Genomic DNA, 13,115 nt, shown 5'->3' with positions numbered 1-13,115 from the left:
GTGTTTGACCCAGAAGTCTTGTGTCTTCTGCCACCAGCATCCATGAGATAATGGCTACTTGGCTTGTAAGCAAGGAACTTTGGTAGTCTAGTGCTTAAGCGCTCAGCTGCTAACTGAAAGATTGTTGGTTCAAACCTATCGACTCCTTAGATTTGGCAGTCTATGAGTTGAAACAGTCCCTGAGTTGGGATCAACTCAACCACAACAGCATTTTCGTTGTTCTCATTGCATGGGTGCAGCTTATTGTAATTAAGTAGGGTAAAATCTGACAATTCTACTGGCTAATGTTTGCAGTTCAGTGCTGAATAGAACTAATGAGAACAGGCATTTGGCTTATTGCTACTCTTTGGGGAAGAGTATTAAGTGTGATATTAGCTGTCATGTTTCCCATAGACGCCCATTTCAGATTGAAAATGCTTCTTTTCATTCCTAGTTTCCTGAGAGATTTTTTTAAGTCAAGAATTTATAATGGATTTGGCAATTTGAAATATTCATGTGATTTTTGTTGTTAATATGCTGAGTTTTATTGATTTTTCTCTTGTCAAATCAACCTCTTATTCTTGGGATCACTTCAGTTAGCCATGTTCTGCCATCCTTTGGTACATACTGTTGGATTTCATGTGTTGAAGTTTTCAGAAGGCGTCTTTGCCTTGCTGTTGTGGTTAGGGACCCTGGAGTTTGTTGCTCCTCGGAGCGAGCCTGTGTACACCGAGCAAAACACTGCCCCATCCTGCAGCATCCTCACAATTGTTCTGGCGTGACAGCTACTGTGTCAGTCCGTCTCATTGAGAGCCTTCCTCTTCTTCCCTGCCCCTCCACTTTACAAGGCAGGATGTCCTTCTCCAAGGACTAAGTATGTGAGATGAGTCACACCACCCTTCTGTCTAAGGAACATTCTGGCTGTACTTCTTCCAAGACAGATCTGTTTGTTCTTTTTGCCAGTCTGTGGTACTTTCAATTCCAATACAGTAGTTCAAATACATTGACTTTCTTTTGTCCAATTTTCACAGGGATATGGGGCAATTAAAATATGGCTAGGGTCAGGTGTACCTTAGTCCTCAAAACCACACACTTACTTTATAACACTTTATGCTAGTGAGTGATTATTCATCTGTGCTTTTTCAGTGTTTGTTTGGTTTTGGTATCAGAGTACATGTGAGCTCTCAGAATGAGTTGGGAAGTATTCCTTCCTTTTCAGTTTTCTGGAAGAGTTTATATAGAGTTGGCATGATTTCTTTCCTAAGTGTTTGGCTGATTTATCAGCAAAGTTACCTGAGCTTGAATCTTCCTCTTTGGGAACATTCTCTAATGGATATAGATCCATTCAGCATTCTTGAGTGAGCTTTGGTAGTTGTGGGAATTTGGATTTCTTCTAAGTTGTCAAATTTATTGATATAAGTTGCTATTATTATTACTTATTAATATCATTTTAATAACTGTAGAATAGTCTTTGGATCTATTTTCCTTTTCTGTATTAGTCTGGTTCAAGGTTTATCAGTCTTACTGATAATCTCAAAGAACTTGCTTTTGTTTTACTTGATCCATTTTATTTATTTATTTTTCTCTGTTGACTTTGTCTTCTATTGAATTGATTCTTGCCCTTTATTATGTACTTTTCTTACTTTTTATGTGCTTTTTTTGTTTTTAAGATTTGGGTAGTGTGTGTAGATGAAGGGATTTGTTGATTACTTCCTTTGAAGAGATCATCTAAATTGTCACTTTATGTTGATTGGGATTACATACAAATCCTTGGAGTTTTTTCATAGTTAAATCTAGAGCAATGTTTTAGACTTTGTATTTATCCTTCTACAGAAGCTGGAGTTTGGAAAAATAATCCTAGCACCACGTGTGTTCCCACAGGGTCAAACATATGTAGGGTTATATCATTCATGAATAATGATATAACCAGGCCTTTCTTCAGGTCTTAAATTGGGAGTTTTGATGTTACGATTTGGGGGTGGGAATATGGCCAGACAGGCTCGCCACATGTGGAATACTAAAGCAAGTTGTACATTTCAATCTGATTTGGCCATGGGATTTAAATTTGAGAAAGGATGCTGATATATTAAGACCAGTTCTCCTAGTTGACTGCTGCCATTGGTCTTGTCACACATTGTGGTCTATCCCCTTTAATATACCTGCCTGCCATTTGGTGAAAATGGGTATAAAGATTCCTGTAGATCTGTTCTTCAGCACATCAGTAGTAACAGAATATCTCTATGATATTACTGAGTACATATAACACTATCCCATAACCTCGAAGCTTGGAGAGTAAATTAGAGAGAAACCATGATACCCTCTAGCATTTAAAAGTGCTAAAACAAAGTCTGGTGGTACTCAAACTTGGTGTTTGAAAACTGCCTGTGGTGTTATGTGCTGAGCTGCTACCTGCATTGTCAGCAGTTCAAAACCACCAGCCATTTGGAAGGAGAAAGATGAGGCTTTCTATTCTTAGAAAGAGTTACAGTCTCAGAAATCCACAAGGACAGTTCTACCCTGCCCTACAGGGTTGCTATGAGTCACAATCAACTTGATGGCAATAAGTGGGGTTTTGCTTTACAAAAGATTCCTTCAACAATATTCTCTGTGTTCCACCTCTCTCCTCTCCCCTCTCCCTCTCTCGTAAATGCTCTTTCATACGTGTTCATTCTTAACCCCGCACATCTCCACATTCAATAGGTCTGGGACAGGCACTTATTGTTATCAAGTGTTCCATTTGATTCGGTTGCTCTTCAAAACGGACGGCCAAGCCCTTTTGCAGCCGCCGGCCCCATGGAGAGTCTCCTTCTGGTTCTTCTATTCTGTGAAGTCTGACAGTCAGCAGTGGCACTCGCAATCCTGTGCCAGTGAGGCGTGCTCTCCTAATGTTCTCTGTCAGTGTTGCTTTGATCAATATTTCATTTCCGTTTGTGTAGTTGAAGAAAATGCCCAGGACTTAGGCCCTGCATAAGGGTGTTAGTGACGTGCGGCATTTACTATTTTTGTTTTCCTCCTCGTGGAAATGTAGGGAGACCTTTGCCTTACTATGATTATTTTCATTATAATTTTATTCATTCATGGTCCTTATGTTGAAGTCAGTAGCTGTATTGTTATAGCTATAGAAATTTTAAATATTTCTTGTTCAGCTGAAAGCATGCAGTGATTTACTTCAATACTAAGGCCAATTGTTAACTATGTCACAGGGCGATGTTGGTAAACCACCCGTGGCTATTTATCTTAGAGGGGGAAAAAGTAGTTTCTGGATCTATTAGTTGTAGTTTGGTAGAAAATGCAATAAAATGCCTTTGGATGATTGTACTTGATAAGAGGAGGTGCGGTGGTGCTTAAGAATCCAGATCCTAGAGTTTGACTTCTGAGCACCAGGTTTTATGGAAGACAGCAGTTTACAGTGGAAGTCCAGCATCTCTTTTGAGTTTCTATAGAGTCAGCCTCCATTGAGCTCTTTCTAACCAACCACTGACCAGCAATGTGTCAACAGCATTGCTGCCATCAGACAACGTGTTGGCTACCTCCTTGGGCGTGCATGCCCTTGATGGAAATTGGGGTACCAGGGCCAAAGGGTTAAAAGTTGTGGGGGGGGGGCCCAGAATCGACTCCATGAGGTTTCTGTTCTATAGCTATGTAGATATTACAGACCTGACCCATAGTCTTGCCTGAGACTGTGACCATTGATCTGTTGCCAGCCATGATGCTGTGGAGAATTTTCTTTGTTTTGGGTGCTTCATAATTTAGCCATGTGACTGTGAATCCTAGGGATCTTAGCCTGACCTCATTATGATGGTCTCCCTCATCCGGGTGATTCATATTTGTCTTTGTATGGTCTTTGTTCTGTTTAAGGATTTAATAAAAGATTCTCTAAGAAATTTCAATTAGATCATTTCTCTCTCTCTCTCTCTCTCTCTCTCTCTCTCTCTCTCTCTCTCTCTCTCTCTGTGTGTGCATGCTCATGGGATCTATCTTGCTAGGTCTCTAAATTAAAAAAGTTTCAGACATTGTTTCTCTTCTGCTGGCAATGTATATGATAGGATGTCATTTTTTCCTGATTAAACAATTTTATTTTGGCCCTAGAGTCTCCTTTGTTACCATCTTTACCTTCTGCAAAGGCGTGGGGGGTGGAGGCGGGGTGCTCAGCATGTTGGGCTGTTTAAGTGCTTTCAAGGAAGGATGAATTTGAAGGCCTTAATTTCTTCTCTCACCTGTCACCTCCTTTCTCCCCTGTCACTCTTTTCAGTCTCATGCAATTAAGGATGATTAGGTGTTGAGATTAAGTGGAATTAGAATAAGCTAATTACCAGCACCCAAACTGTGAACGGAATAGATTACTAGATGTGAAGGATGAAGAAATACCCTGTAGAGAAAAATATAATTACCCACTGTGGGATGTTTGGGGGTGGGGTATAGATTTGGACACTGCAGGCACTTCCCTAAGTATCTGGCTTTTTAGAACATGCATTTGCCCAAGTGTGTGCCTATCTTAACAGCCTCAGTTCGTAAAGCAGCGCCAGTCTTAGATAGATAGGACACTTCATGAAGCTAGCCTGAGGTTGATCAGCGATCACATTCAGGGACAATGAATCCTGGTTCATTCTCTCTCTCTCTCTCTCTCTCTCTCTCTCTCTCTCTCTCTCTCTCTCTCTCTGTGTGTGTGTGTTGGGGGAGGGGGCGCATTGGTGATAGCCCTTCAACCTTAAAGTACACCCTGTCGACTGCCGACTGCTAGACCTTTACCTAGAAAATTGCAAGAGTTGCCATTAATTTTTTGAGGAGCAGATTCCGAAAGCAAAATTTTGACCCTTCCAAATGCCTCGCTATCCATCACTTATAATGCATTTAAATCCTACTCAGCCAGTTAGTGGCTTGAGTTCCTTCTGGAACCACTCTGGTCCTCAGTTCTTCTATCTGTAAAAGGAAGATATAACAGAACCTATTGTGAGCCACTCCTGGGGAAAAGAGGGCTTTTACTCTTGTAAAGAGTTATTGTCTCAAACTCACGTGGCAGTTCTACCCTGTCCTATAAGGTTACTATGAGTCAGTGGCAGTGAGTTTGGTTTATTTTATTGTGAGCGCTGTCAAAGAAGTGCAAGGGGCCCTGGTTACTATCTACAAGGCCAGGAGTTTGAAACCACCACCCACTTCACAGGAGAAGGTTGAGGCTTTCCACTCCAGTAAAGATTTACAGTCTCAGAAACCCATAAAGGGCAGTTCTTGCCTGTCCTATGGGGTTGCTATACTTTGGAAATGACCCAGTAGCATTGAGCTCAGTTTTTGCTGCTGCTGCAGTTTTAATACTTACTTATTGTGATCTCTATCTCAAATTTCTTCAGGATAGCTTTTGAACGTTTCCAGCAATTGATTGTAGGAATGAGATTTTTCCTAGTAGCTAAAGCCAGCAGTAAAAGTTGTATTCCTTTGTAAACCTTTCCATGTAGTTCCCGTTACAGAGGCTGAACTCTTACAAGCTTTTGACTTTTCTTTTGCTACTATGTCTTTTGATTAATTTTGAGTTGTTTTTTTGCATGTGTGTGTATGAATATATACATACATATATAAGCATTTGCTGCTTCAACATTTTTTTACATGGACAATTAAGTGACATGAGTTACTTACTTCCTGATGTGCACTCTCACTCTTTTCTGGTATTTTCCACCACTAGTAAAAGATGCTCTATATCCTCTGCCCTCAAGCAAAGTTTTCACATTTCTGTTAAACCATGTGACAAAGAAATGGGCAACAATCAGATCGCCCTTAGATCCTCATCGATAGAGGAAGTCCTAATTCTATCAGGTAGCAAAAAGGATTTAACAAGCTTTGCAGGTCTTTGCCTTCTCAGGGCAAAGTCTTGATAAAGGGAGAAATCATGTTCGAATGTTGTAAATATGTGCATCTCGGTTTGATTGGAATCTGCCAGTTGGACACTTAGAAATATTGGTTTCATTCAGTTCCTGGATTTTTTGGCTTTGCACAGGCCCTTCTTCCCTGCAAGGTGCCCGGCAGTGCAGTGGGTTACATGCTGCACTATGAATGGAAAGGTCAGAAGCTGGAACCCAGCAGCCACTCTGCAGGAGAAAGATGGGGCTCTGCACTCCCATTGATGTTCACTGCTTTGGAAACCCTACCCGAGCCATTCTACTCTGTTCTGTGCCTGGGGGCGGATGTGTTGGTTTAGTTCAGGTGTGTCTTCCTCACCCAAACTGTTCTTTGGGCCGTAACCAAAGTGTGGTGTTTCTGTTGTTGTTGGTGAATCCTCTCCTGGGTGGGTGGTTTGGGGGGGGGGGTTGTCTGCACAAAGCAGCTAGCATGTGCCAACCCCTCTAGATAGGCAGTGGCTTGGACCCGGATGATTCATGGAGGTTTCTGCCAACTGATTTTCAGATGTTAAGTTGCCAGGCTTTTCTAGTGCGTCTTCATCTGAAAGCTGTTTGGTATTATAGCAGCACTGACACAGCCCCAGGTGTATGATGGAGGCTGAACCTTGCCTGGGAATCAAGCCCAGGTCCCACCTGGGACACCAGCACTCTCCCCCGGGGCCACCCTGGTCCCGAGAGCAGGCGTGCTCTAAGGAGCGCTTGTTTCAAACGCTGGCCCTCCATCCCTGTATTTCCGTGTGCCTGCCTGGTCTCTGTCCTCGACAGAGCGAGCAGTCGGCCATCTAGGTCTCCTCATTAAGCAGTGCCCATCCCGCTTCTTGCAGATGGTCGTGGACACCGAGAGGTGCAGCATCTCCTTGAAGATGGCGTCGCCCGAGGACGTGACGGAGGTGCTGGCTCACATCGGCACCTGCCTGCGCAAGATCTTCCCGGGCCTGTCTCCAGTGTGAGTGCCCCGGGGAGCCTGCGGAGCGCCGAGGGCGGGTTCTTCCTTGTCCCTGGCTCAGAGCCTCCCAGGACGCCTGACGCTGTGCGTGGTGTGCACATGCGCGGTGCTCGTGTGCGTGTGTACGTCAGCGGAAATCCCCTTCGCGCTCTGCCGCCATCTTGGCTCTCCAGAGCTGCCGCGAGGAAGGGTTTCCAACGGTCGTGGAACCTTGAGGCACGGGCAGAAAGAAAGAGGATCCTGGGGAGAATGTTCTCCAGGAGAAGAGCAGCCTGCCAGGGGCGGAGCGCTTTTTGGAGAAAGACCTCAAGTTTCATGTTGAAGAACGAGAGATCTTCCTGCGCCTCCTCTGCCGCCCTCACGTCCCCTTTCTTTTCCATAAGAGGAAAAATGCTTTCTCGGTTCTGGTTTTGGAAACTAGCCGTGAGCGTTTGCCTCATTCACTTTCCTCTTCGTTTTTCTGAAATGCACCGTTGGAATACGACGTAGAACATACAGTTAGCCCATCAGCTCCCTTGTGTGACTACTATTGGGGTATTTTTATTCAGTTATATCCTGAGGAATCATGGAAGTCGTTAAGGGGACATTGTCTCCTTGGCTGAGGTGATAAGGCAGAAAGCTCTTATGACTAAAAACTCCCTTAAAGGAAGAAAGAAAAGTCCCACGTCAAAATGGCCTCCTTGCGGGAGAAAGGACAGGCAGACAGCGGCCTCTCCCCGCTGCGCCATTGCTGCCCCCGCCCCCGAACCCCCTGGGAGAGAAAGTGGAATGTCCCAGGTTTGCATTTCAGCGAAGTGATGGAACAAGCCACCACCGCCCCGCGCCCGCGGCCACCCCCACCCCACCCCACCCCACCCCCACAGTCCTGCCTGGCTGGGTTTCCAGATGGGAGGTACCCTCAAGGCAGGCTCTGGGTTCGGAAGTCACGCCCAGTCTGTTGCATGCAGGTGTCAAGGCATGGACCAGGAATGACACTGGGGAAACATCCAGCCGTTCAAGATTCCTAGGAATGCTTTCCCTGCCACCCTTAGAGATTCCAGAAAACTGAAGGTCACTATGAGTTAGCAGTGACTTCAAACTCTCCTTAAATGACATTTAAGTTCCGTCACCGGCTACATGTGGTTCCTTGTAATGGCTTCCCTTTTATTCCAGTCGAACGCTGAGGACACTCTAGAAAGGTGTCAGGCACAGGCTATTTTTGAGGATGGGCCCGCAGTCATTTAGAAGCACCGTGCGTGAAGCTTTGGGCCGCTCCCCGAAAGGCTGCCCGTGGGAACCCAGCAGCCACTCCATGGGCAAAGGGGTGGCTCTCCACCTCCGTACAGACTGACAGACTCGGAAACGCAGTGCAGCAGTTTCCTCCTGTCCTCTAGGGTCACTGTGAGTTTGATTCATCTCGATGTCAGTGAATTTATAATAATACCCTAAGCTTTAATGAAACCTTGGGGGGGCATCATAATAATAAAATATAGAAACCTTGGGTCAACAATTATGAGTCCTGATGGCATAGTAGTTTTGTGTTGGGTTGCAAGGTCAGAAGTTAAAAACCACTAGCTGCTCCACAGGGTTTTCTGCTCCTGTAAAGAGTCAAGGTCTCAGCAACCCTCAAGGGCGGTTCTTTCTTAGCCTGTAAGGTGGAGATGAGTCGGCATTGACTTGAAGGCAGTGAGTGAGGTTTTTTTTTGAGTGGTGGTGGTGGTGTTTGTTTAATATTTCAGGGGGATATTGGGAAATATCAATTGTACTTCTGGCTGGGAATATTGATTTCATGTCTGTCTTTTCCCGGAACTGCTTATTAAAATTTGCAGCACAAATATTAATTAATCATCTGTTTTTCCAGAGAAGTTAGCACATATATACTGCTTTTTGCTTCAAAGATCGCCACCCAATCTTCATTTCCATTTTCCTGGCCACATCTACGTAGGGTATGCCCAAACACAGCAATATTTCATATGCCCCACAGGAACTCCTCCTTTCCCCCCTAAACCTCGTCTGGATCCATGTTTTGTCTCAGTGAGTGGCTTCAGCACTCAGTCTCAAGTTAAAAGCGGAGCCATCTTCAGCTCTCATTCCTTATTCAAATATCTAATAGTTGTCAACGTCTTTTCATTTTGCCATAGCATTCTATGGTCTGTCTCCTTCTCTTTCTTCTCATTTCCTTGGCCTTACTTCAGACTATCTCACTTCTAACAGCATGTCATCTTTCTAGCTGGTCTCTTCCTGCATCAAGTTCTTCCTTTTGCAACTGTCGTCATACTGCCTCCAGGGAGTTATTGCTCTCTAGTAACTGGTGGGCAAAGGCTTTCAAATGTCAACTTGTTTATCCCCTACACGACTTCTCTAATGTCTTATAATCCTTGTTAGTTGACCAGATATTGGTCAGGCGATCCCCTACTAGCTAAAGAGTTGACAATTCAGATCCAGCCAGTGGTGCGCCAGAAGAAAGGTCTAGTGATTGATTTGGGAAAAATCAGCCTTGGAAAAGCCCTTAGAGCCGAGTCTTCATCTCACAGGGGTCGTCATACATTGAGTTGACTCGTTCTTGTTTGCTCGTTTGTTGTGTTGATAGTGGAAGAGGCCTGGAGTAAATGTAAGGACAAGGATTTTTTGTGGGTGGTGGGTGTGATCCAATCATTCACTTTCTGAAGTGCTAAATTTGAGACCCTGAATTTCTCAGTAGGGCAGGCAGCCAGTTCAAGATGCAAGGAGGCTTGTGGAGGTGGAAATGGAATGTCACCTGCATTCACAACCATCCCAAACCCACTGCCATAGTGTCATTTCTGACTCCTGATAACCCTGGACAGCTGGCTTTTAATTCAGGATGGTTGACAAGGTCCCCTAGAGAGACTTGTGGTCCTGGAAGGGAAGTGTCTCTAGAGCGAGCCTGGGATTTAGAGGTCAAGTCAGAGAAGAAGAACCACAAAGGAGTTGTGTAATAGGAAAACAAAACCAAGCCAGGGTGGAAGGATTTCCCATAGGAAGGAGTGGGTGGCTCTGCAGAATGATGCTGGGGAGCAGGGGGTGATGAACAAAATGGGGGCCATGAGGGCTCAGTGGGTGAGTATGACTTAAGTGTCTCCCCTAGAGCAATTCTGGTGGCTGGCTAAGGAGGAAAGCATTTCTTCCACAGGAGAATGACGAGGCTACCTGTTCCTGTAGAGATCCACAGCTTAGACATCCTATGTATGGTCCCTATGAGTCGGTGTCTACCGAATGGCAGCGGTGTGGTTTGATTAGATTTTTATGCAGGGGCCAGACAGATTGCCATGGGTGAGAGATGAACTCAAAGGTGAGAAAGTGGATCCAGTATGTGACGGCGACTTTCAGAGACGTTTAGTTATGAAGCAGTGGAACTGAGTAATGGGATGTAATTAGAGCGGTCATAAGGGAGTAGTGGGACCTTTGTTTTTAGTGTTGGAGGAGAGCAAAGTGCATGGGTCTAATGGGAGGAATGACAGAGCAGAAAGAGATTGCCACAGAAGACAGAGGTAGTAAGTAAATCAGTGTCCTTGAGGTGAAAGGGTTCCCGAGAACAAGACTTGTCTCTCCCTCTAAGCTGGGACCCCCTGGAGGCAAAGGCCACATGCTTATTAATATTGAAGCCCTAATCTCTAGCACATAGTAGGTACTCCAAAGGTTTTTGGGTGAGGATATTCATTTGCTGTTTTCTGTGTGCCTAACCATTGTTGGGTGAAGTGGCTTGGGAACATCACTTAGAAGAGGGTAGCCCTTCTTCTCTCAAAGCATAGGCACTTAACTGTGATGACATGAAGTGGGATGAGGCAGGAGGTGAGTGAGCGGTGAATGAGCACAGGCTTGCTTTACAGAAAAGACCTGGCATGAAGTGAGCTGTCAAGGATGGGGTGGGAAAAGAAATGAAGAACCCAACATGGAAGAAGGTATAGCTTGTAATTGCAAAAATATCTTGGCAGAGAATTTAAATAGCTTAAACATACATGATTTTTTTCATTCTTCCTATCTAACACAGTTTATGAAAACAAACTCTCAGTATTTTTTGACTTGTGTACTGTGTGTTTACTCCTGATTTTGGCAGCGGAAAGGCACAATGGTGTTGGCATTGATGATTTGACTCGGGAGGTTAGAGGAGTTGGGAAGCTGAATATTTCCTTTACATGCCTCCTAGGCTTTCAGTCAGTGCTGTCAGTAAGGAAAATATTTCCCTTGCATCACTGATTTAAACTCCAAACCAACCCACCGGCATGGAGTAGACTCAGACTCTGAGTGACCCTCCATAGGGTTTCTGAGACTGTAAATCTTTACTGGAGCAGACAGCCTCATCTTTCTCCCTTGGATCCGCTGCTGGGTTTGAACTACTTGCCTTGTGATAAGCAGCCCAAAGTTTAACCTACAGTGGCACCAAGATTCTTTTCTATAACTGAAGTGGAATGGAAAAGTATCCAAATTCTTCCAGTAATGCCATACAAAAGCATGCTGGTAGCTTAACAATTAAGTCATCAGCTGTTAATTGGAACTTTGGCTGTTCAAATCCATCCAGTGGCTGACTCCCCAAGAGAAAAGCTCGGCAGTCTCCCTCTGTAAAGGTTCCAGCCAAGAAAACCCTCTGGGACAGTTCTACTCTCTCACATGGGGTCGCTAGAAGGCTAAATCGACTGTGTGCCTAGCAACATAATAGCCACATACAAAGCATCTCAAAAAGTTCATGAGAAATTGAATTCAGTGACAACAAGGTTTTCCACAATTTTTTGAAGCTTCCTTATGCATTCTACAGTAAATTGAAGAGGCTTATATTTGGACTCTCCGTGCTGCCTTGTTTGAGTCAATTTCCCATCAAATAATGTCACCTGGGCTTCTCATGGGAACCCTCATTGTCCTTGCCCAGTGTACCTCAGGCTACAGTGAACCAGAAAATGGCTCATAAGCTGGTACCCAAACCAGGGGAACCAGAAGGAAACCTTTGGGGCTAAACCAGCCCTCAGTGTGGACAATCATCAATTGTGGCTCTATGGAAATGAAAACAACCTTCCAACCATCTGTGTGTCTGTTTTTACCCCAATACAACTCTGAAAACAACATTCAGGATCAAACTCAAGTTAGATATTTACATACTCTTTTTCTAGTCTGTAAAATATCACCCCTTCTCTTCTGAGGGGTGGAATGCAGGTAGGGGAAAGATAATAATTCTAATGAAAATATGTACTATTTTCTTCCTACTTCCCCACTGCAAGAATTTATCAGGATATTCACCTCTTTTCTTTCTCCTTTACTTCTAAAAGGACCACATTAAGTACGATACTCACTGTCATTGAGTTGATTGCAGTTCATAGCTACCCTATGGGACAGAGTACAAATGCCCCTTTGGAGTTTCAAGGCTAAAAATCTCTACAGAAGCAGAAAACCTCATCTTTCTCTCTCAGAGCAGCTGGTGGGTTCAAAATGCTGACCTTGTGATCAGCAACCCGACTCAAAACTGCCCGTGCCACTAGGGCACCCCCAGAAAGTCAGGAACACTTAATTCAAAATATAGAGAACATCTAAAGAATACAGAAGAGGTTTTCATTTAAGTGGGAAACATTCCCAAGTCAATGTACTGCTAACATGAGTGAGTGTGGTTAGCTGTCCGGTGCCTTGTAACTGCCGACTATATAGGGTCGCCATTAGTCGGCATCCACTTGGTGGGAGTGAGTTTGGTATTATTAGAAGTAGCACCTCCAAGACAGTGATGGGGGAAGCAAGGGCAATATTTATAGCCTAAGTGTTGTTTCATGTATCTGACAGCTCTCTTCAGGACGCAGCTTTGCGTTGTGGCTTTCAGCTCTTTTGATCTCAGGAACTTTTGCTATTCTCCAAAACAGAACTAGATTTTTTTTTTTACAGTAAACTAAGTCATTAGAACACATTAAAATAGATTGAGCAAATATTTACTAGTAGTTTCCCTTAGGCATGCATAGATGAGTGTGATGTAGAACTTCTGTCCTGTAGAAGTGGATGGATGTTCTTAGCTCTCAGTGATAGTTACACAGGTGAGAGATTATCGTCCAAAGAGTGTGGGACTCCACCATCCACCCCCCCCCGCCCCCCCCAATGACTTTAGAGAAGGAAAAGCCACATGTCAGGAGAACTCGGTGCTGATGGTAGATGTCTGTTTCGTTTTCATTTGAGAGGCAGGCTTTCCTAGGGAGAGGGTACAGGAGAGCAAATAGCAAAAACTGTGAGGCTAGAACCTGGAGACTGGATGCAGGAGACGGAGGGCAGGTGCAGGCCTGTCTTCACCTCGGAGTTAGCAAGCAGCCTAACCTAGTTAGAGTTGGGGACCCTGCTGG

General features: G+C 44.4%; 1 protein-coding gene across 1 annotated transcript in view; it reads left to right on the top strand.

The window, feature by feature from the left end:
* Positions 1–13,115, top strand: part of CARMIL1 (capping protein regulator and myosin 1 linker 1) — a 396,892-nt gene that overhangs the window by 179,790 nt on the left and 203,987 nt on the right. The window contains exon 5 of the mRNA XM_075533230.1: positions 6,692–6,813. Within this exon, the coding sequence (XP_075389345.1) occupies positions 6,692–6,813 (122 nt within the window). The remainder of the gene's footprint in view (positions 1–6,691; positions 6,814–13,115) is intronic.

The sequence above is a fragment of the Tenrec ecaudatus genome, chromosome 1 (genome assembly GCF_050624435.1).
Source record: "Tenrec ecaudatus isolate mTenEca1 chromosome 1, mTenEca1.hap1, whole genome shotgun sequence".
Taxonomy (NCBI): domain Eukaryota; kingdom Metazoa; phylum Chordata; class Mammalia; order Afrosoricida; family Tenrecidae; genus Tenrec; species Tenrec ecaudatus.
The sequence above is the reverse complement of the archived record's forward strand: the minus strand, read 5'-3'. Positions and strand labels throughout refer to the sequence as shown.